The sequence below is a fragment of the Anolis carolinensis genome, unplaced genomic scaffold (genome assembly GCF_035594765.1).
Source record: "Anolis carolinensis isolate JA03-04 unplaced genomic scaffold, rAnoCar3.1.pri scaffold_14, whole genome shotgun sequence".
Classification (NCBI taxonomy): domain Eukaryota; kingdom Metazoa; phylum Chordata; class Lepidosauria; order Squamata; family Dactyloidae; genus Anolis; species Anolis carolinensis.
The window spans coordinates 3,116,469-3,140,799 of record NW_026943825.1 but is presented as its reverse complement, the minus strand read 5'-3'; the positions used below and the strand labels follow the sequence as shown (position 1 = coordinate 3,140,799).

The following is a 24,331-nucleotide window of genomic DNA, read 5'->3' as shown; positions in this document are numbered from 1 at the left end:
TTATGGCTCAATGAGACCGGATCCCGGGACTTGTAGTTTCCTAAAGGAATGGACTGCATTCTATACTTTAATCCTTATGGCTCAATGGGACCGGATCCCGAGACTTGTAGTTTCCTAAAGGAATGGACAGACTGCATTCTATACTTTAATCCTTATGGCTCAATGGGACCGAATCCCGGGACTTGTAGTTTCCTAAAGGAATGGACAGACTGCATTCTATACTTTAATCCTTATGGCTCAATGGGACCGAATCCCGGGACTTGTAGTTTCCTAAAGGAATGGACAGACTGCATTCTATACTTTAATCCTTATGGCTCAATGGGACCGAATCCCGGGACTTGTAGTTTCCTAAAGGAATGGACAGACTGCATTCTATACTTTAATCCTTATGGCTCAATGAGACCGGATCCCGGGACTTGTAGTTTCCTAAAGGAATGGACAGACTGCATTCTATACTTTAATCCTTATGGCTCAATGGGACCGAATCCCGGGACTTGTAGTTTCCTAAAGGAATGGACTGCATTCTATACTTTAATCCTTATGGCTCAATGGGACCGAATCCCGGGACTTGTAGTTTCCTAAAGGAATGGACAGACTGCATGCTATACTTTAATCCTTATGGCTCAATGGGACAAGATCCCGGGAGTTGTAGTTTCCTAAAGGAATGGACAGACTGCATTCTATACTTTAATCCTTATGGCTCAATGGGACAAGATCCCGGGAGTTGTAGTTTCCTAAAGGAATGGACAGACTGCATGCTATACTTTAATCCCCATGGCTCAATGAGACCGGATCCCGGGACTTGTAGTTTCCTAAAGGAATGGACAGACTGCATTCTATACTTTAATCCTTATGGCTCAATGAGACCGGATCCCGGGACTTGTAGTTTCCTAAAGGAATGGACTGCATTCTATACTTTAATCCTTATGGCTCAATGGGACCGGATCCCGAGACTTGTAGTTTCCTAAAGGAATGGACAGACTGCATTCTATACTTTAATCCTTATGGCTCAATGGGACCGAATCCCGGGACTTGTAGTTTCCTAAAGGAATGGACAGACTGCATTCTATACTTTAATCCTTATGGCTCAATGGGACCGAATCCCGGGACTTGTAGTTTCCTAAAGGAATGGACAGACTGCATTCTATACTTTAATCCTTATGGCTCAATGGGACCGAATCCCGGGACTTGTAGTTTCCTAAAGGAATGGACAGACTGCATTCTATACTTTAATCCTTATGGCTCAATGAGACCGGATCCCGGGACTTGTAGTTTCCTAAAGGAATGGACAGACTGCATTCTATACTTTAATCCTTATGGCTCAATGGGACCGAATCCCGGGACTTGTAGTTTCCTAAAGGAATGGACTGCATTCTATACTTTAATCCTTATGGCTCAATGGGACCGAATCCCGGGACTTGTAGTTTCCTAAAGGAATGGACAGACTGCATGCTATACTTTAATCCTTATGGCTCAATGAGACCGGATCCCGGGACTTGTAGTTTCCTAAAGGAATGGACAGACTGCATTCTATACTTTAATCCTTATGGCTCAATGAGACCGGATCCCGGGACTTGTAGTTTCCTAAAGGAATGGACAGACTGCATTCTATACTTTAATCCTTATGGCTCAATGGGACCGAATCCCGGGACTTGTAGTTTCCTAAAGGAATGGACAGACTGCATGCTATACTTTAATCCTTATGGCTCAATGAGACCGGATCCCGGGACTTGTAGTTTCCTAAAGGAATGGACAGACTGCATTCTATACTTTAATCCTTATGGCTCAATGGGACCGAATCCCGGGACTTGTAGTTTCCTAAAGGAATGGACAGACTGCATGCTATACTTTAATCCCCATGGCTCAATGAGACCGGATCCCGGGACTTGTAGTTTCCTAAAGGAATGGACAGACTGCATGCTATACTTTAATCCTTATGGCTCAATGAGACCGGATCCCGGGACTTGTAGTTTCCTAAAGGAATGGACAGACTGCATTCTATACTTTAATCCTTATGGCTCAATGGGACCGAATCCCGGGACTTGTAGTTTCCTAAAGGAATGGACAGACTGCATGCTATACTTTAATCCTTATGGCTCAATGGGACCGAATCCCGGGACTTGTAGTTTCCTAAAGGAATGGACAGACTGCATGCTATACTTTAATCCTTATGGCTCAATGGGACCGGATCCCGGGACTTGTAGTTTCCTAAAGGAATGGACAGACTGCATTCTATACTTTAATCCTTATGGCTCAATGGGACCGAATCCCGGGACTTGTAGTTTCCTAAAGGAATGGACTGCATTCTATACTTTAATCCTTATGGCTCAATGGGACCGAATCCCGGGACTTGTAGTTTCCTAAAGGAATGGACAGACTGCATTCTATACTTTAATCCTTATGGCTCAATGGGACCGAATCCCGGGACTTGTAGTTTCCTAAAGGAATGGACTGCATTCTATACTTTAATCCTTATGGCTCAATGAGACCGGATCCCGGGACTTGTAGTTTCCTAAAGGAATGGACAGACTGCATTCTATACTTTAATCCTTATGGCTCAATGGGACCGAATCCCGGGACTTGTAGTTTCCTAAAGGAATGGACAGACTGCATTCTATACTTTAATCCTTATGGCTCAATGAGACCGGATCCCGGGACTTGTAGTTTCCTAAAGGAATGGACAGACTGCATTCTATACTTTAATCCTTATGGCTCAATGGGACCGAATCCCGGGACTTGTAGTTTCCTAAAGGAATGGACAGACTGCATGCTATACTTTAATCCTTATGGCTCAATGGGACCGAATCCCGGGACTTGTAGTTTCCTAAAGGAATGGACAGACTGCATTCTATACTTTAATCCTTATGGCTCAATGGGACCGAATCCCGGGACTTGTAGTTTCCTAAAGGAATGGACAGACTGCATTCTATACTTTAATCCTTATGGCTCAATGGGACCGAATCCCGGGACTTGTAGTTTCCTAAAGGAATGGACAGACTGCATTCTATACTTTAATCCTTATGGCTCAATGGGACCGAATCCCGGGACTTGTAGTTTCCTAAAGGAATGGACAGACTGCATTCTATACTTTAATCCTTATGGCTCAATGGGACCGAATCCCGGGACTTGTAGTTTCCTAAAGGAATGGACAGACTGCATTCTATACTTTAATCCTTATGGCTCAATGGGACCGAATCCCGGGACTTGTAGTTTCCTAAAGGAATGGACAGACTGCATTCTATACTTTAATCCTTATGGCTCAATGGGACCGAATCCCGGGACTTGTAGTTTCCTAAAGGAATGGACAGACTGCATTCTATACTTTAATCCTTATGGCTCAATGGGACCGAATCCCGGGACTTGTAGTTTCCTAAAGGAATGGACAGACTGCATTCTATACTTTAATCCTTATGGCTCAATGGGACCGAATCCCGGGACTTGTAGTTTCCTAAAGGAATGGACAGACTGCATTCTATACTTTAATCCTTATGGCTCAATGGGACCGGATCCCGGGACTTGTAGTTTCCTAAAGGAATGGACAGACTGCATTCTATACTTTAATCCTTATGGCTCAATGGGACCGAATCCCGGGACTTGTAGTTTCCTAAAGGAATGGACAGACTGCATTCTATACTTTAATCCTTATGGCTCAATGGGACCGGATCCCGGGACTTGTAGTTTCCTAAAGGAATGGACAGACTGCATGCTATACTTTAATCCTTATGGCTCAATGGGACCGAATCCCGGGACTTGTAGTTTCCTAAAGGAATGGACAGACTGCATTCTATACTTTAATCCTTATGGCTCAATGGGACCGAATCCCGGGACTTGTAGTTTCCTAAAGGAATGGACAGACTGCATTCTATACTTTAATCCTTATGGCTCAATGGGACCGAATCCCGGGACTTGTAGTTTCCTAAAGGAATGGACAGACTGCATTCTATACTTTAATCCTTATGGCTCAATGGGACCGAATCCCGGGACTTGTAGTTTCCTAAAGGAATGGACAGACTGCATGCTATACTTTAATCCTTATGGCTCAATGGGACCGAATCCCGGGACTTGTAGTTTCCTAAAGAAATGGACAGACTGCATTCTATACTTTAATCCCCATGGCTCAATGGGACCGGATCCTGGGAGTTGTAGTTTCCCAAAGGGTCAAACTACGTTCTATATATTATAGAATAAATGCAGTTTGACCTTATTTTCATCCCTATGGCTCAACGGTATGGGATACTGAGAGTTGTAGTTTCCCAAAGGGCCAACCCACATTCTATATACTATAGAATGAATACAGTTTGACCTTACTCTAATCCCCATGGCTCAATGTTACGGGATCCTGGGAGTTGTAGTTTCCTAAAGGAACGGACTGCATGCTATACTTCAATCCCCATGGCTCAGTGTTACAGGATACTGGGAATTGTAGTTTTCCCAAAGGGCCAGAATGCATACTAGACTTCAATCCCCATGGCTCAATGTTACAGCATACTGGGCCGGGCTGTGGCGCAGCTGGCTAGTAACCAGCTGCTATAAATCACTACTGACCGAGAGGTCATGAGTTCGAAGCCCGGGTCGGGTTAAGCCTCCGACCATTAATAGCCCCGGCTTGCTGTTGACCTATGCAGCCCCGAAAGACAGTTGCATCTGTCAAGTAGGGAAATTTAGGTACACTTTATGCAGGAGGCTAATTTAACTAATTTACAACAACATAAAACTGCCAGCAAAACACGAGGAAAGGAATGAGGAAGTACAGCCACTACTGGACGGTGAAGCAACAGCTCCCCCTGTGGCCGGAACCGTGAAGCTGGGAAAATGTTAAAAATGCCTCTGAGTCTGTCTAATGTATGTTGTTTGTCTGTTGGCATTGAATGTTTGCCATATATGTGTTCATTGTAATCCACCCTGAGTCCCTTCGGGGTGAGAAAGAAGAGCGGGATATAAATACTGTCAATAAATAAATAAAAATGATAAATAGTTGTAGTTTCCCAAAGGGCTAGACTTTATTCCATACTTCACTCCCCATGGCTCAATGTTACGGGATCCTGGGAGTTGTAGTTTGCTAAGTGTCCCATAGCAGGGAGTGCCGGTACTTTACCAAACTACGGATCAACAAATTAACTAATTAATTAAATTAAATTTCACCCCTTTTTTTTTTCAACGCAGGGCTTGAATCGACGGCCGTTTTCTTCATTCCTAAACCATGGATTTCGAGGCGCTTCCCAAGATCGGAGATGCCGAAAAGGAGAGCGAGATGGGATTTGTCCATGGAGTCTCTGGACCTGGTGGGTTTTTATATTATTATTATTATTATTATTATTATTATTATTATTATTATTATTATTATTATTATTATTATTATTGTGACACAGCAAACAAGATAGATATGCTGGACTTCGTATCACAAAATCACAAGTCAAACACTTCCCAAGTGTCTAGGACTGTGTGACGTATTTATTATTATTATTATTATTATTATTATTATTATTATTATTTTTTTTTTTTTTTATTTTTTTTTTATGACACAGCAAACAAGATAGACAAAGCTGGATTTCGTATCACAAAATCACAAGTCGAACACTTCTCAAGCGTCTAGGACTGTGTGATGTATTATTATTATTATTATTATTATTATTATTATTATTATTATTATTATTATGACACAGCAAACAAGACAGATATGCTGGATTTCGTATCACAAAATCACAAGTCAAACACTTCCCAAGTGTCTAGGACTGTGTGATTGATGTATTTTGTATTATTATTATTATTATTATTATTATTATTATTATTATTATTATATTATTGTGACACAGCAAACAAGATAGATATGCTGGATTTCGTTTCACAAAATCACAAGTCGAACACTTCCCAAGTGTCTAGGACTGTGTGATGTATTTTGTATTATTATTATTATTATTATTATTATTATTATTATTATTATTATTATTATATTATTGTGACACAGCAAACAAGACAGATATGCTGGATTTCTTATCACAAAATCACAAGTCGAACACTTCTCAAGCGTCTAGGACTGTGTGATGTATTATTATTATTATTATTATTATTATTATTATTATTATTATTATTATTATTATTATGACACAGCAAACAAGACAGATATGCTGGATTTCGTATCACAAAATCACAAGTCAAACACTTCCCAAGTGTCTAGGACTGTGTGATTGATGTATTTTGTATTATTATTATTATTATTATTATTATTATTATTATTATTATTATTATTATTATCTTATTGTGACACAGTAAACAAGATAGATATGCTGGATTTCTTATCACAAAATCACAAGTCGAACACTTCCCAAGTGTCTAGGACTGTGTGATGTATATTATTATTATTATTATTATTATTATTATTATTATTATTATATTATTGTGACACAGCAAACAAGACAGATATGCTGGATTTCTTATCACAAAATCACAAGTCAAACACTTCCCAAGTGTCTAGGACTGTGTGATGTATATTATTATTATTATTATTATTATTATTATTATTATTATTATTATTATATTATGACACAGCAAACAAGATAGACATGCTGGATTTCGTGTATCTATCTATCTATCTATCTATCTATATATAATATTATATTATATTCTTATTATTATTGGAGAAAACCCTCAGCAATTGCATGTTGTTTATGTATTTATTTACATTATTTTTTAAAGTATTGCTAATAAAATTATTAATATTAATTTATTAAAATTATTAATAAATAATCCTTGGCCACCCAGTGGTGCCCGGATTATTTTGAAAAAGGCCTTGTTTGTTTTTGGATGGTATGTAATATCAATTAGGTCATATGTTATGTTATGTCTTAGAAAAAAATTGTGGGTGAACTACAATTCCCCAAAAATCTTGTTTTAATCCTCCCCAAAGCACACCAGTATTCCCAGTTGGCCCTGTATGGCACACAGACAAAATTTGGTTTGTGTGCCAAATATTGGTCCAGATCCGTTGACGGCTGGGTTCAATGTTCTCTGAATATGGGTGAACTATAACTCCCAAGTGTCAAGATCAATCATTTGTTGCTCGTTTCCATTTCTAAGCCGAAGAGCCGGCATTGTCCGCAGACACCTGCATGGAGTGCCATTAACTTCCCGCAGTACCTATTGATCTACTCACATTTGCATGTTTCCGAACTGCTAGGTTGGCAGGAGCTGGGGCTAACAGTGGGAGCTCACCCCACTCCCCGGATTCGATATGTGTATAAATAGATAATTTATTGATTTTTTTTTTTTTTTGCAATTGTATTTTTTTTCCCCCGCCGCAGTGGTGATTGCCTGCAAGATGTCGGGTGCCGCCATGTACGAACTGGTGCGCGTCGGGCACTTTGAGCTGGTGGGCGAGATCATCCGCCTGGAGGGAGACCTGGCCACCATCCAGGTCTACGAGGAGACCTGTATCCTTCCGGAACATTCCCCCGCTCAGCCCTGTCTCGCCCCGCCCCCTTCCCTAGCCCCGCCCTTTAGTCCTAAAAGGCCTCTCAGGAGAGGTATAGAGGCTCAGCCCTGTCTCAGGCTCTTGGAAGGAGGCCCCGCCCCCACCCCTAGCCCCGCCCTTTAGTCCTAAAAGGCCTCTCAGGAGAGATATAGAGGCTCAGCCCTGTCTCAGTTTCTTAGAAGGAGGCCCCGCCCCCACCCCTAGCTCCGCCCTTCAGTCCTAAAAGGCCTCTCAGGAGAGATATAGAGGCTCAGCCCTGTCTCAGTTTCTTAGAAGGAGGCCCCGCCCCCACCCCCAGCTCCGCCCTTCAGTCCTAAAAGGCCTCTCAGGAGAGATATAGAGGCTCAGCCCTGTCTCAGTTTCTTAGAAGGAGGCCCCGCCCCCACCCCCAGCTCCGCCCTTCAGTCCTAAAAGGCCTCTCAGGAGAGATATAGAGGCTCAGCCCTGTCTCAGTTTCTTAGAAGGAGGCCCCGCCCCCACCCCTAGCTCCGCCCTTTAGTCCTACAAGGCCTCTCAGGAGAGATATAGAGGCTCAGCCCTGTCTCAGTCTCTTAGAAGGAGGCCCCGCCCCCACCCCTAGCTCCGCCCTTTAGTCCTACAAGGCCTCTCAGGAGAGATATAGAGGCTCAGCCCTGTCTCAGTCTCTTAGAAGGAGGCCCCGCCCCCTTCCCTAGCTCCGCCCTTTAGTCCTACAAGGCCTCTCAGGAGAGATATAGAGGCTCAGCCCTGTCTCAGTTTCTTAGAAGGAGGCCCCGCCCCCACCCCCAGCTCCGCCCTTCAGTCCTAAAAGGCCTCTCAGGAGAGATATAGAGGCTCAGCCCTGTCTCAGTTTCTTAGAAGGAGGCCCCGCCCCCACCCCCAGCCCCACCCTTCAGTCCTAAAAGGCCTCTCAGGAGAGATATAGAGGCTCAGCCCTGTTTCAGTTTCTTAGAAGGAGGCCCCGCCCCCACCCCCAGCCCCACCCTTCAGTCCTAAAAGGCCTCTCAGGAGAGATATAGAGGCTCAGCCCTGTCTCAGTTTCTTAGAAGGAGGCCCCGCCCCCACCCCCAGCTCCGCCCTTCAGTCCTAAAAGGCCTCTCAGGAGAGATATAGAGGCTCAGCCCTGTCTCAGGCTCTTAGAAGGAGGCCCCGCCCCCACCCCTAGCTCCGCCCTTCAGTCCTAAAAGGCCTCTCAGGAGAGATATAGAGGCTCAGCCCTGTCTCAGGCTCTTAGAAGGAGGCCCCGCCCCCACCCCTAGCTCCGCCCTTCAGTCCTAAAAGGCCTCTCAGGAGAGATATAGAGGCTCAGCCCTGTCTCAGGCTCTTAGAAGGAGGCCCCGCCCCCACCCCTAGCTCCGCCCTTCAGTCCTAAAAGGCCTCTCAGGAGAGATATAGAGGCTCAGCCCTGTCTCAGTCTGTTAGAAGGAGGCCCCGCCCCCTTCCCTAGCCCCGCCCTTTAGTCCTAAAAGGCCTCTCAGGAGAGATATAGAGGCTCAGCCCTGTCTCAGTTTCTTAGAAGGAGGCCCCGCCCCCACCCCCAGCCCCACCCTTCAGTCCTAAAAGGCCTCTCAGGAGAGATATAGAGGCTCAGCCCTGTCTCAGTCTGTTAGAAGGAGGCCCCGCCCCCTTCCCTAGCCCCGCCCTTTAGTCCTAAAAGGCCTCTCAGGAGAGATATAGAGGCTCAGCCCTGTCTCAGTTTCTTAGAAGGAGGCCCCGCCCCCACCCCCAGCCCCACCCTTCAGTCCTAAAAGGCCTCTCAGGAGAGATATAGAGGCTCAGCCCTGTCTCAGTCTGTTAGAAGGAGGCCCCGCCCCCTTCCCTAGCCCCGCCCTTTAGTCCTAAAAGGCCTCTCAGGAGAGATATAGAGGCTCAGCCCTGTCTCAGTTTCTTAGAAGGAGGCCCCGCCCCCACCCCCAGCCCCACCCTTCAGTCCTAAAAGGCCTCTCAGGAGAGATATAGAGGCTCAGCCCTGTCTCAGGCTCTTAGAAGGAGGCCCCGCCCCCACCCCTAGCTCCGCCCTTCAGTCCTAAAAGGCCTCTCAGGAGAGATATAGAGGCTCAGCCCTGTCTCAGGCTCTTAGAAGGAGGCCCCGCCCCCACCCCTAGCTCCGCCCTTCAGTCCTAAAAGGCCTCTCAGGAGAGATATAGAGGCTCAGCCCTGTCTCAGTCTGTTAGAAGGAGGCCCCGCCCCCTTCCCTAGCCCCGCCCTTTAGTCCTAAAAGGCCTCTCAGGAGAGATATAGAGTCTCAGCCCTGTCTCAGGCTCTTAGAAGGAGGCCCCGCCCCCTTCCCTAGCCCCGCCCTTCAGTCCTAAAAGGCCTCTCAGGAGAGATATAGAGGCTCATCCCTGTCTCAGGCTCTTGGGAAGAGACCCCGCCCCCACCCCTAGCCCCGCCCTTTAGTCCTACAAGGCCTCTCAGGAGAGATATAGAGGCTCAGCCCTGTCTCAGTCTCTTGGAAGGAGGCCCCGCCCCCACCCCTAGCCCTGCCCTTTAGTCCTAAAAGGCCTCTCAGGAGAGATATAGAGTCTCAGCCCTGTCTCAGGCTCTTAGAAGGAGGCCCCGCCCCCTTCCCTAGCCCCGCCCTTCAGTCCTAAAAGGCCTCTCAGGAGAGATATAGAGGCTCATCCCTGTCTCAGGCTCTTAGAAGGAGGCCCCGCCCCCACCCCTAGCCCTGCCCTTTAGTCCTAAAAGGCCTCTCAGGAGAGATATAGAGTCTCATCCCTGTCTCAGGCTCTTAGAAGGAGGCCCCGCCCCCTTCCCTAGCCCCGCCCTTCAGTCCTAAAAGGCCTCTCAGGAGAGATATAGAGGCTCAGCCCTGTCTCAGGCTCTTAGAAGGAGGCCCCGCCCCCACCCCTAGCCCTGCCCTTTAGTCCTAAAAGGCCTCTCAGGAGAGATATAGAGTCTCAGCCCTGTCTCAGGCTCTTAGAAGGAGGCCCCGCCCCCTTCCCTAGCCCCGCCCTTCAGTCCTAAAAGGCCTCTCAGGAGAGATATAGAGGCTCATCCCTGTCTCAGGCTCTTGGGAAGAGACCCCGCCCCCACCCCTAGCCCCGCCCTTTAGTCCTACAAGGCCTCTCAGGAGAGATATAGAGGCTCAGCCCTGTCTCAGTCTCTTGGAAGGAGGCCCCGCCCCCACCCCTAGCTCTGCCCTTAAGTCCTAAAAGGCCTCTCAGGAGAGATATAGAGGCTCATCCCTGTCTCAGGCTCTTGGGAAGAGACCCCGCCCCCACCCCTAGCCCCGCCCTTTAGTCCTAAAAGGCCTCTCAGGAGAGATATAGAGGCTCAGCCCTGTCTCAGGCTCTTAGAAGGAGGCCCCGCCCCCTCTTCTAGCCCCACCCTTCAGTCCTAAAAGGCCTCTCAGGAGAGATATAGAGGCTCAGCCCTGTCTCAGTTTCTTAGAAGGAGGCCCCGCCCCCACCCCCAGCCCCACCCTTCAGTCCTAAAAGGCCTCTCAGGAGAGATATAGAGGCTCAGCCCTGTCTCAATTTCTTAGAAGGAGGCCCCGCCCCCACCCCTAGCTCCGCCCTTCAGTCCTAAAAGGCCTCTCAGGAGAGATATAGAGGCTCAGCCCTGTCTCAGGCTCTTGGGAAGAGACCCCGCCCCCACCCCTAGCTCCGCCCTTTAGTCCTAAAAGGCCTCTCAGGAGAGATATAGAGGCTCAGCCCTGTCTCAGTTTCTTAGAAGGAGGCCCCGCCCCCACCCCTAGCTCCGCCCTTCAGTCCTTAAAGGCCTCTCAGGAGAGATATAGAGGCTCAGCCCTGTCTCGGGCTCTTGGGAAGAGGCCCCGCCCCTGCCCTTAGCCCCGCCCTTTAGTCCTAATGGACTAATGGAAGCTTCCGAACAGTCTTCAAGGGCAGCCCCATGTAGAGCGCGTTGCAGTAGTCTATTCGAGACCACTCTTTTTTCCTGAGCGTGGGCCTGCCCAGCGGGGGTGTGTGTGGGGGACCCGGTCCTGCGCACGGGGAAGCCCCTCTCGGTGGAGCTGGGCCCCGGGATCATGGGCTCCATCTTTGACGGGATCCAGCGCCCGCTGAAGGACATCACGGAGCTCACCAAGAGCATCTACATCCCGCGCGGCATCAACATCCCCGCCTTGTCCCGGGAGGCCAAGTGGGAGTTCGTCCCCGGACCCAACGTCAAGGTAGGAGCGGGATGAATAGCGGACCCTCTTTGGGACTCTGTAAATGCATTGATTGATTCGTTCATTTGTACACTATTTTCCCGTCTCTTTAGGTCGGGAGCCACTTAACCGGCGGGGACGTTTACGGAGTGGTTCGCGAAAACTCACTCATCAAACACAAGATCATGGTTCCGCCGCGGTCCAAGGGCACCGTCACTCATATTGTGCCCGCCGGGAGTTACGACGCTTCGGTAATAAGAGCAACAACAACAATATATTATAATTATCGCCAGACTATTATCCCACAACAACGACTCCCAGGGCCATTCAAGTGAGGTCATTATTTTATTATGACACAGCAGACAAGATAGACATGCTGTATTTCGTATCACAAAATCACAAGTCGAACATTTCCCAAGTGTCTAGGACTGTGTGATGTATTTTCGGATGATGTGTGCAGATCCCAGTGTGCCCATCACCACCGGGACCACCTGCACTGGTTTCTGCCAGAGTCTTTGAAGTTCAATCTTGAGGTCCTGATAGCGGCTGAGTTTTCCCTGTTGTTTTTCGTCAATGCGACTGTCACCTGGGATGGCAACATCAATGATCCAAACCTTTTTCTTTTCCACAACTGTGATGTCTGGTGTGTTGTGTTCCAGAACTTTGTCAGTCTGGATTCGGAAGTCCCACAGTATCTTTGCGTGCTCATTTTCCAATACTTTTGCAGGTTTGTGATCCCACCAGTTCTTTGCTGCTGGGAGGTGGGACTTGAGGCATAAGTTCCAATGAATCATTTGGGCCACAGAGTTGTGCCTCTGTTTGTAGTCTGTCTGTGCGATTTTCTTACAGCAGCTGAGGAGATGATCCATGGTTTCGTCGGTTTCCTTGCAGAGTCTGCATTTTGGGTCATCAGCTGATTTTTCGATCTTGGCCTGAATTGCCTTTGTTCTGATGTCTTGCTCCTGGGCTGCAAGGATCAGGCCTTCTGTCTCCTTCTTCAGGGTCCCATTCGTGAGCCACAGCCAGGTCTTCTCCTTATCAACTTTTCCTTCAGTTTTGTCAAGGAACCTTCCATGCAATGTTTTGTTGTGCCAGCTGTCAGCTCTAGTTTGTAGTGCAGTTTTCTTGTACTGGTTTTTTGTCTGCTGTGCTTTGAGAAGTTTCTGATTTTTGACTTCAATCAAAGCAGGTTATTATTATTATTATTATTATTATTATTATTATTATTATTATTGTTGGAGCCCCCGGTGGCGTAGTGGGTGAAACCCTTGTGCTGGCAGGACTGCTGACTTCAAGGTTGGGTTGCTGACCTGAAGGTTCCTGGTTGGAATTCAACCCGGGGAGAGAGCGGATGAGCTCCCTGTGTCAGCTCCAGCTCCATCCGGGGACGTGAGAGAAGCCTCCTACAAGGATGGTAAAAACATCCAAACATACAGGCAACGTCCTTGCAGACAGTTAATTCTCCCACACCCAAAGTCGCTCCTGACACGAGAATAATGTTTTAATAATAATAATAATTTATAATAATAACAATAATATTTTAATAATAATGATAATAATAATATTTGTATTATTCTCCCCAAAGGATGTGGTTCTGGAGCTGGACTTCGAGGGAGTGAAGGAGAAGCTGACCATGGTGCAAGTCTGGCCCGTCCGGCAGATCCGCCCCGTGTCCGAAAAGCTGCCGGCCAACAACCCTCTCCTCACCGGACAGAGGGTCCTGGACGCCCTTTTCCCGTAAGAAAAACCTCTAGTTGGTCCTCTGGCGCCCCACTCTTTTGGGTGAAATCGTTCTATGGTGTGGACAGGCTCAAGAACAGCCTTAAAAATACATAAAATACATAAAATACAGCAATACATAAAAGAACGGCATACACAGTTGTATAATGCAAAAGAAAGCAAAGAAGTCTTAGTGCAGACACATTACTCAAGTCTCTGATAAAGTCCCAAATAAAGCAGCTGTCTTACATCAGACGAAGCAACAACAGGCATTAATCCATAAATCCTTAGGAGCAGTTTCCCAAACGCAGACTTGAAGCAAGCACAAGGGGAGCAAAGGCTTAAGCACCAGAGTCTGATGCTCTGATGCTTAAGCCTTTGCTCCCCTTGTGCTTGCTTCGAGTCAGCGTTTGGGAAACTGCTCCTAAGGATTTATGGATTAATGCCTGTTGTTGCTTCGTCTGATGTACGACTCCTGCTTCTGATTTATAGCCCCAAGTTCCCCCATGCAGGAGCTGCTAGGGCGGTTCCCAATTACCGTATATACTTGAGTATAAGCCGACCCGAATATAAGCCGAGGCGCCTAATTTTACCATAAAAAACTGGGAAAACTTATTGACTCAAGTATAAGCCGAGGGTGGAAAATGCAGCAGCTACTGGTAAATTTCAAAATAAAAATTACATTAATTGAGGCATCAGTAGGTTAAATGTTTTTGAATATTTACCGTATTTCAAAGAAAAACAGTAAACCAACTCTGTAAGTTAAAAAGGAGGGTCAACAAAAGCAATATGGCATCAACAATAACTTAAAGGGATTTTTCTAGTTTTGATTTTTTTTCTTCTCTGAAAATTCAGGAAATTGGGTGGGTTTGAAAGAGGGCCATACAAACAAGGAGGAAAAGAAATATATCTCCTGTCCCTCCTTCCTTTTGACTCAAACAGTTCTTGCAATAATAGTAATAGTAATAATAATAATAATAATAATAATAATAATAATAATAATAATACAAAATACATCACACAGTCCTAGACACTTGGTAAGTGTTCGACTTGTGATTTTGTGATACGAAATCCAGCATATCTATCTTGTTTGCTGTGTAATAATAAAATAATAATAATAATAATAATAATAATAATAATAATAATACAGTCCTAGACACTTGGGAAGTGTTTGACTTGTGATTTTGTGATACGAAATCCAGCATATCTATCTTGTTTGCTGTGTCATAAAATAATAATAATAAATCCTGCAAATTTGCAAGTCTCTCTTTTTCTTCCCTTTCCAGCCAAGTAATCTTTTTCTTCTTCCTGGCTTCCAAGGGCTTCTCTTACTCACTCTTCCTTCTCTTTTGAAAACATTCCCTTCTTCTCTCTCTTAAAAAAAAAAAAGATGACTCCAAACTGGGAGGAGAAGCAGAGGAGGGAGGTTTTGGAAAAGAAAACATAGTGTTTCGGCTTATTTTTGAGTATATACAGTACTTTAGCGTTTCTGGCAGCTCTTCTAGCTGTTCTGTTTCCTTTCGCCTTTCCTGAAATGTAGGCACTTGCAAGACTTCCTCTTCTGATTCCTGAAGACTTTAGATATAGATATGCAATAGATATGCTTTCTGGGCACCTTCCCATCCTTGGGATGGCCACTCCCAGTATCCTCTCGTCCTCCCCCCCCCCCCAATAGGTGTGTCCAGGGGGGCACCACGGCCATCCCGGGGGCCTTCGGTTGCGGCAAGACGGTCATCTCCCAGTCGCTCTCCAAATACTCCAACAGCGATGTCATCATCTACGTGGGTTGCGGCGAGCGAGGCAACGAGATGTCCGAGGTGCTGCGGGACTTCCCCGAGGTGAGACGGAAGCATGTTATGTCTATCACTTCCCTTGACCTGGACACTTAGAGACCTCCCTGACCCCCCGTTCTCCCACTGACCGCTTCCTCCTAGCTCACCATGGAAGTGGACGGCAAGATCGAGACCATCATGAAGCGGACCTCCCTGGTCGCCAACACGTCCAACATGCCGGTGGCGGCGAGAGAGGCCTCCATTTACACAGGTGAGGCGGAGGGGAGAAAATATGCATTTTGACTCGTTTGCTCAAGCTGCTTCATCCCGCAATGTGTATTACGCCAGATTGCTATATGTGTGTGTGTGTGTGTAAAGAAATACTTGCAAAGTTGGTTTGCAAAGGGAACTCTGCAAAAGAGCTCAACTTTGCAGAGGCAAAGCCACGCCTAAAACAATGTATTGGTTTGATGGCAGGTGGCTGGGATTGTCAGTTGGGATTTGAGCTTCAAGAGAGAGCACAGGAAAGTCAGTCTCTCTCTAGCTACGGTCAAGTAGCTATTTTGAATATGCTATGCTGTATATATTGATGCTGATTGATTAGTTATTGATCTTATGCAACTACATGGACATTGTACGATTGCAGAACTGTTTATTTATATTTCAACTCTACAAGCAAGAGTAAAATTCCTTTGTTCATTTCAATTCCTCTGCCTGGTCTGAGTCTTTTGCACATGGTGTTAACTGGATGCTACTCATTCCGCTATACTCTCACCTGGTAACAATGTGTGTGTCCCCCCCCTAAATATTTTCTCTTTTTGCTCTGCCATTTCAGGCATCACTTTGTCGGAATACTTCCGCGACATGGGCTACCACGTCAGCATGATGGCCGACTCCACCTCCCGCTGGGCCGAGGCCCTGCGCGAAATCTCAGGCCGCCTGGCGGAGATGCCCGCAGGTATTTATACGCCAAACTGGAACTCCCAGCATCCCATATAGCATTGAGGCAGGGAAGTTGGGCCGTAACTGCATTTGTTCCGCAGTGTAGACACACAGTTTTAGGTGGGGAGTGGTTAGTGTTTTTGTGATATAGAGTGAAATGTTCAATCTATTGTTGCTGTTGGATTGTGCGTGATTCGTTCCGGCAAGCATTCCAGCAGCCAAGAGGTTAATTGTGGCAAGCCCTGATTGATTGCTGGGAGGGCAAATGGCAAGGACTTCTGTTTGTGCTACTTGACAGGAAGATACAAGCGCACAGAGGATGGACTTTGAAAAAGACAGACGTGCTCCATGTTTGTTCGTGTGGATGTAACATGTGTCCAGATAGCTTTGGTCAATTAGCACTGTAAATATTGTAAATAAAGCCTCAGTGCCGCTGGCTTCAGCAGACATAAATCAACGAGGTTTTTGTGCTTTGTCGGTGCCACTTTTGCCATTTGCAGAGTGGTCTGATGGGTGAGCTGAGGTGGGACCTAGCTCATCAATCAGTTGGGGTTGCCGATGCCCTGACAGTGAACGTTCTTCTGTTTCCAATTGCAGATAGCGGCTACCCGGCGTATTTGGGTGCCCGCTTGGCTTCCTTCTACGAACGTGCCGGACGCGTCAAGTGCCTGGGAAGCCCCGAGCGGGAAGGGAGCGTCAGCATCGTCGGGGCGTACGTCTTCTTCTCCCAAATCTCCTCTTTCCGCATTGACAGTCAGTGCAAACTACAATCCCCACGATCCCATCACATTGAGCCATGGCAGTTTAAGTGACATCAAACTGCCTTCATTCTAGACGTACCCATGGAAGGCTATGGACCTTGTGAAACTATAACTCCCAGGATCCCATCATTATAGTAGGCCAAGTGCTAGGGAATCCTGGGAGTTGTAGTCTGGCACGTTTGGGCAGAGAAGGCTATATATACCTTGTAAAATTACAACTCCCAGGATTCACATGGCAGTCAAAAGTGAGACCAGACCGCATTCATTCTAGATGCACCCATGGAAGGCTGTGGCCCTTGCAAAACTAGAATTCCCAGGGGTTCCATAGTAGGCAAATGCATCGGTTCTACAGTGTAAACGTACCTACAAAGTTTGGATCGAGACTCAGGAAATGGGAGAGTTTATGCCTGTTTGAATCAGGTTTTGGGTGGGATTTATAGTTCACTCTCTTTCTCCTTGACCCATTTAGGGTGTCCCCTCCCGGAGGAGACTTTTCAGACCCGGTGACTTCGGCAACATTGGGAATTGTCCAGGTGAGAAAATGGGATGAATAGGATGTGATTGTATTGTGTTGCTTATATTTTGTTCTTATGTTGTTTGGGCCACTGCCCCATGTAAGCCGCCCCGAGTCCCCGTGGGGAGATGGTGGCAGGATATAAATAAAGTTTTATTATTATTATTATTATTATTATTATTATTTTATTATTATTATGTCATGGGATGGGCTGGCACATGAAATGATTTATAGTTTCCAAAGCACAACCTCTTCCCTGAACCACTGCGCTCGGGATAGCATCACAGAAGCAAAAATAAATAAACAAATACAGCAGAGTTCTTTCTCTGCTGCCAATCAGCAGAATCCAAATGCCAATATCTGACCTTATCTACACTCTGTTTAGTAAACTCACGGAGTCAGGTTTTCATCCAAAATAACCAGAGGCTTTAATCTTTACCATTACAATATATACAAAGGTACAAACAGGATACACAGATACACTTTCCTTGTATTTGCAAAACATCAAAGTCATCAGATCGTCACATACAACATAGGCAGAAACTCGGACTGAGTCACATAGGAGAGAGCGAGATGGATTCCTTCATTCTCCTAATAATAATAATGATAATGATAATAATAATACAGCAATAATAATAATAATAATAATAATAATAATAATAATAATAATAATCCTTTAACTTTATTCTTATATCCTGTCCCAGTAGATCTCAGGGTTCATAGTAGGAAATGCGATCACAAAGATAAGCCAGATCCGAACGGTCTTTTGACACATCTTTTGCGCTTGGTGTGTCAGAATTCACCAAAAAACCTAGCATGACTTGGGTGGTGTGTCACTTCGAGAAAAAAACAACAACCATAATTTCACAATATATATATAGTTTAAATAACAAAAATATATAATTGTAATATATAACTGTATTTAATAAATCAAAAACTATTTACTATCGTTATTTCCATGTACAACAATCTATGGGACCTCTCGCAGTTTCCACGCTGATTTTTCTCTAGTCTAGTTTCAATGTAGTCATGAATAATGAATCATATAATAATAATATAAGAGCAATAATATAATAATATACTACAATAATAACAGACACACACACACACACACACACACACACACACATATATATATATGCATAATTCCCATGGAATAAACAACAAAACCACTGGACCCAATCACACCAAATTTGGCCACAAAAGATATAGTCATCCAAGGAATTGAGAGGAATCTCATCTATATATATATATAAATGAAATGTGCATAATTCCCATGGAATAAACAACAAAACCACTGGACCCAATCACACCAAATTTGGCCACAAAAGATATAGTCATCCAAGGAATTGAGAGGAATCTCATCTATATATATATATAAATGAAATGTGCATAATTCCCATGGAATAAACAACAAAACCACTGGGCCAAATCACACCAAATTTGGCCACAAAAGACATAGTCATCCAATCAATCTGCATGCGGCAGCGTGTCAGCAAAAATGGCTAGGCGTGTCAGTGCTGACACGCGTGTCATAGGTTGGCCATCACTGGTTTAAGGCTTTATAGGTGATAATGGCACCTTGAATTATGCATCATGACATTCACAGTCACTACCCGGGTGCTACTGATATTCTACGTGTTCATCAAGAAGTATTTTCTCTAATGCTTTGCCATTTCTATCTAACATGGGAGGTTGTGTCTCCAAAACGGGGATGATGGTTTGGATGTTTTTTCCCGCCCTGACCCCTAGGTCTTTTGGGGCCTGGACAAGAAGCTGGCCCAGCGGAAGCACTTCCCATCGGTCAACTGGCTGATCAGCTACAGCAAATACATGCGGGCCTTGGATGAGCACTATGAGCGCCACTACCCCGAATTCGTCTCCCTCCGGACCAGGGCCAAGGAGATCCTTCAGGAGGAGGAGGACCTGGCCGAGATCGTCCAGCTGGTCGGAAAGGTGCGTCTCTAGCTCTCGTGAATACTTCTTGAACCTTAAACACCTTCTTTTATTCTGTTTCCAGTGAAACAAAGTATATCAGGCACTTTACAGAGAAAGAGGTTGACACACAGACTATATATATATATATATATAAAAGAGTGAGGGCATCACGGCGACGCACAAAACAACAAAACTACAGGCCCCCCAACCTCGAAATTTGACAACACAACCCATCATCCACGGCTCTAGGTTTATACAACAAAAAGAAAAGAAAAATAAAGTCCTAATTAGAGAGAGAGAGGAATAATTGCAATAAAATACTATAATAACAGAAAATAACTAAAAATAATACAAGAAAATAATAAAATATAATAAAAAGATAACTTACAATAAAATTTATAAAAAAAATACAAATAACGTCAAATAAAAATTACACAATTTTTAACCAATACCACCACCACTTTGCCACAGCAACGAGTGGCCGGGCACAGCTAGTATATATATAAAAGGGTAATGAAATTTCGGCCTAGGACAAAACAACAAAACTACACATCCCAGAAACACTAAACTTGGCAGCACAACCCCTCATCCATGCCTCTACGTTCATACAACAAAAAGAAAAGAAAAATAAAGTCCTAATTAGAGGGAGAGGAATAATTATTTTTATCCAATTGCTGCCAGTTAGAAGGCTAAGCTCCGCCCACTTGGTCTCCTAGCAACCCACTCAGCCCAGGGGACAGGCAGAGTTAGGCCTCACTTAGGCCTCTTCCACACTGCCTATAAAATACAGATTAGCAGATTTTAACTCGATTATATGGCAGTGTAGACTCAAGGCCCTTCCACACAGCTATATAACCCATTTATAATCTTATATTATCTGCTTTGAACTGGATTATCTTGAGTCCACGATGCCATATAATCCACTTCAGTGTGCATTTTATCCAGCTGTGTAGAAGGGGCTTCATACTTCGCCACAGCAACGCGTGGCTGGGCACAGCTAGTCTATATATATAAAAATGCAATGGGAGTTTTTTCCATGGAGTAAACAACAAAACCACTGGACCAAATGACACCAAATTTGGCCACAAAAGACATAGTCATCTAATCTATGTCTTTCCATCAAAAAACTCTATAAAATTAGGTCCAAATTACAAAAAAAAACCCAAAACCAAAAATTACTAACTACGCATGCGCAGAGGCCCCCCGAGAAACTTGGTGACGTTAGCCAGGTGGGCGAGGTTTCAGTTGTCTCCACACGCCAATAGTGAGTCATTATTATTATTATTATTATTATTATTATTATTATTATTATTATTATTATTATTGGGTCAAAACCTATTAATTCTACACCATTCCTGGCTTTGTTGTTTTATTTCTTCCAATGCAGGCCTCTCTCGCCGAGACGGACAAAATCACGCTCGAAGTGGCCAAACTGATCAAGGACGACTTCTTGCAGCAAAACGGCTACTCCTCCTATGACCGGTGAGTCACGTTGTATGTAAGTCGGAACAGGGACATTTTTGAAGTGTAACTCCAGTCATGTATGTATGCATGTTAGGGAAGGATGTTTGTAACTCGGGGATATAGATATCGATATATATCTAATATACTATATACTAATATTATCCTCTCACTAGGAGTTGATTGTTAGTCAAATATTTGTAGGTAGCCGGGGACTACCTGTATATATATAAAATATAATAATGTAATGATACTAATAATCTATAATCTTATAATATATATAATATATAATCTTTTAATATATATAATATTATATTTTTATAATATTATATATTACTAGCTGTGCCCGGCCACGTGTTGCTGTGGCGAAGTCTGGTGGTATGGGAAATAAAGTATTGAGGAATTGGTGGTAGTTAAGGTAAAGGGTGAAGGTTTTCTCCTGACATTAAGTCCAGTTGTGTCTGACTGCACACTGAAGTGGATTATATGGCAGTGTGGAGTCAAGATAATCCAGTTCAAAACAGATTAATCCTGCCATATAATCCTGTTCAAATCTGATAATCTGTATTTTATAGGCAGTGGGGAAGAGGCCTAAGTGAGGCCTAACTCTGCCTGTCCCCTGGGCTGAGTGGGTTGCTAGGAGACCAAGTGGGCGGAGCTTAGCCTTCTAACTGGCAGCAATTGGATAAAAACGATTCTTCCTCTCCCTCTAATTAGGACTTTATTTTTCTTTTCTTTTAGTTGTATGAATGTAGAGGCATGGATGAGGGGTTGTGCTGCCAAGTTTAGTGTTTCTGGGATGTGTAGTTTTGTTGTTTTGTCCTAGGCCGAAATTTCATTCCCCTTTTATATACATAGATAATATAATATTATATATTATAATATAATCTATATATATATATAAAAGAGTGATGGCATCACGGCGACCCACAAAACAACAAAACTACAAGCCCCCCAACCTTGAAATTTGACAACACAACCCATCATTCACACCTCTAGGTTGATACAACAAAAAGCAAAGAAAAATAAAGTCCTCATTAGAGGGAGAGGAATAATTGTTTTTATCCAATTGCTGCCAGTTAGAAGGCTCTAAGCCAGGGGTCCTCAAACTTTTTAAGCCGAGGGCCGGTCCACAATCCTTCAGACTGTTGAGGGGCCGGATTATCATTTGAAAAAAAAAAATACAAACAAATTCCAATGCACACTGCACATGTCTTATTTGTAGTGCAAAAACAACAACAACAACAACAATGAAAGAACAATACAATATTTGAAAATAAAAACAATTTTAACCAACATACATTTATCAGGATTTCAATGGGAAGTGTGCTCATGCTTCTGGCCAATGAGATAGTCAAGTTAATTAGGATTGTTGTTGTTGTTGTTGTTGTTGTTGTTGTGTGCCTTCAAGTCATTTCAGACTTTGGGCAAGCCTAAGTCTAAAATGTATTTATTTATTATTTATTTATTTACTGCATTTATTTACTACATTTGTATCACACCTTTCTCACCCCAAAGGGGACTCAGAGTGGCTTACAAATTATATGTACATACAATATATTATATTATTAGCATAGCACAGTATTAGCATTATATATTACTATATTGAACTATACTGTAATATTATTAGTAATATTATATGTAATATAGAATATATAATTAATATTATTATATGGTATTATTATTAATGTTATATTGTATTACATAGTAATATCATTTATTATTTATTTATTTATTTGCGACATTTATATCCCGCCCTTCTCACCCCGAAGGGGACTCAGGGCGGTTTACAAGTATATATACATACAATATATTATATTATACAACTATATCGCAGTATTATTAGTAATATTGCATGTAATATAAATATACAATTATAATAGTCAATTATAATTATTATTACATTGTATTACATCATAATATTATTATTAATATTACATGTATATACAATGTATTATAATATTAGTATTATTATCAATATTATATGTATATACAATATATTATATTATAAAACTGAGGGCGGGGGCCAGGTAACTGACCTCGGAGGGCCGCATCCGGCCCCCGGGCCTTAGTTTGGGGACCCCTGGCAACCCACTCAGCCCAATGTTAATAAAAGAATAAAAAAATAAAATAAATACAAATAATACAATTAAAAATAATTAAAAACACCAAAAAAATTAATACCATAAAATACTATAACAAAATAACTAAAAATAATACAACAAAATAATAAAATATTATAAATAAAAAAGATAAGTTACAATAAAATTAATAATAAAATTACAAATAAAAATTCCACAACAACTTTTAACCAATAGCACCACCACTTTGCCACAGCAACGCGTGGCCGGGCACAGCTAGTATAATAATAATAATAATAATAATAATAATAATAATAATAATAATAATAATAATATGCTAACTCTCACTTCCTGTGGTCCCAGCCCCGTTCTTAAATAGGAGCAATTTGTAAGTTGGTTGTTTGTAACTCGGAGACTGCCCCCATATATGAGAAAATACATGGGTTTTATTGCCCATTTGGACAAGGCCTGAGATTCTGGGTCCGAGAGTGTGTTACTCGTCTAATAGGTCGAGCAGGGTAAACAACCCGGTCTCTCTTCCAGGTTCTGTCCGTTCTACAAGACGGTGGGGATGCTACAGAATATGATCTCCTTCTACGAACTAGCCCGCCACGCGGTGGAATCCACGGCCCAATCGGAGCACAAGATCACCTGGTCCATCATCCGGGAGAACCTGGCCAACATCATGTACAAGCTGAGCGCCATGAAGTTCCAGGTGAGGTGGACTACAACTCCCAGAATCCACCCGCGATTGGGAGGGACAGTAGCCGAGTTCAGGAAAGTGTTCTGTTGGGGATGCAATGACTCGCCTCAAGCCATGAGGAGAGGCGAGTAAGAAATAATAATAATAATAATAAAATAATAATAATTTATTATTATTATTTCTTACTCGCCTTATTATTATTATTATTATTTTATTTTATTTTATTATGACACAGCAAACAAAATAGATATGCTGGATTTCGTTTCACAAAATCACAAGTCGAACACTTCCCAAGTGTCTAGGACTGTGTGATGTACTACTATTATTATTATTATTATTATTATTATTATTATTATTATTATTATTATGACACAGCAAACAAGATAGACATGCTGGATTTCGCATCACAAAATCACAAGTCGAACACTTCCCAAGTGTCTAGGACCGTGTGATGTATTATTATTATTATTATTATTATTATTATTATTATTATTATTATGACACAGCAAACAAGATAGACATGCTGGATTTCGCATCACAAAATCACAAGTCGAACACTTCCCAAGTGCCTAGGACCATGTGATGTATTATTATTATTATTATTATTTTTATTATTATTATTATGACACAGCAAACAAAATAGATATGCTGGATTTCGCATCACAAAACCACAAGTCGAACACTATCCAAATGTCCAGGACTGTGTGATGTATTTTCGGATGATGCTGCAGATCCCAGTCGGGTGGCCTTTTGCAGTTGGCAGATCGTAATTTTGTCAATGTCTATTCTTTTGGCACGGCACCCAGTGTGCCCATCACCACCGGGACCACCTGCACTGGTTTCTGCCAGAGTCTTTGCAGTTCAATCTTGAGGTCC

The 24,331-nt window shown here is 43.5% G+C and overlaps 2 protein-coding genes across 3 annotated transcripts in view; one reads left to right on the top strand and one right to left on the bottom strand.

Annotated features, from left to right (window-relative positions):
- Positions 1-7,174, bottom strand: part of LOC134294370 (tigger transposable element-derived protein 1-like) — an 86,864-nt gene extending 79,690 nt beyond the window's left edge. Inside the window, exon 1 of the mRNA XM_062965217.1 lies at positions 7,135-7,174. The gene's annotated coding sequence lies outside the window, so the exon portion shown is untranslated. The remainder of the gene's footprint in view (positions 1-7,134) is intronic.
- The window catches only part of LOC100562722 (V-type proton ATPase catalytic subunit A), a 43,086-nt gene that overhangs the window by 17,646 nt on the left and 1,109 nt on the right, over positions 1-24,331 (top strand). For both annotated transcript variants that reach the window (XM_062965220.1, XM_062965218.1), the window contains exons 2-14: positions 5,164-5,282; positions 7,299-7,427; positions 11,371-11,585; positions 11,678-11,815; positions 13,150-13,301; positions 14,959-15,121; positions 15,218-15,326; positions 15,891-16,013; positions 16,595-16,709; positions 17,228-17,291; positions 19,025-19,228; positions 20,598-20,692; positions 23,296-23,467. In XM_062965220.1, coding sequence (XP_062821290.1) covers positions 5,201-5,282; positions 7,299-7,427; positions 11,371-11,585; positions 11,678-11,815; positions 13,150-13,301; positions 14,959-15,121; positions 15,218-15,326; positions 15,891-16,013; positions 16,595-16,709; positions 17,228-17,291; positions 19,025-19,228; positions 20,598-20,692; positions 23,296-23,467 — 1,761 coding nt within the window. In that variant the 5' untranslated portion in view covers positions 5,164-5,200. The remainder of the gene's footprint in view (positions 1-5,163; positions 5,283-7,298; positions 7,428-11,370; positions 11,586-11,677; positions 11,816-13,149; positions 13,302-14,958; positions 15,122-15,217; positions 15,327-15,890; positions 16,014-16,594; positions 16,710-17,227; positions 17,292-19,024; positions 19,229-20,597; positions 20,693-23,295; positions 23,468-24,331) is intronic.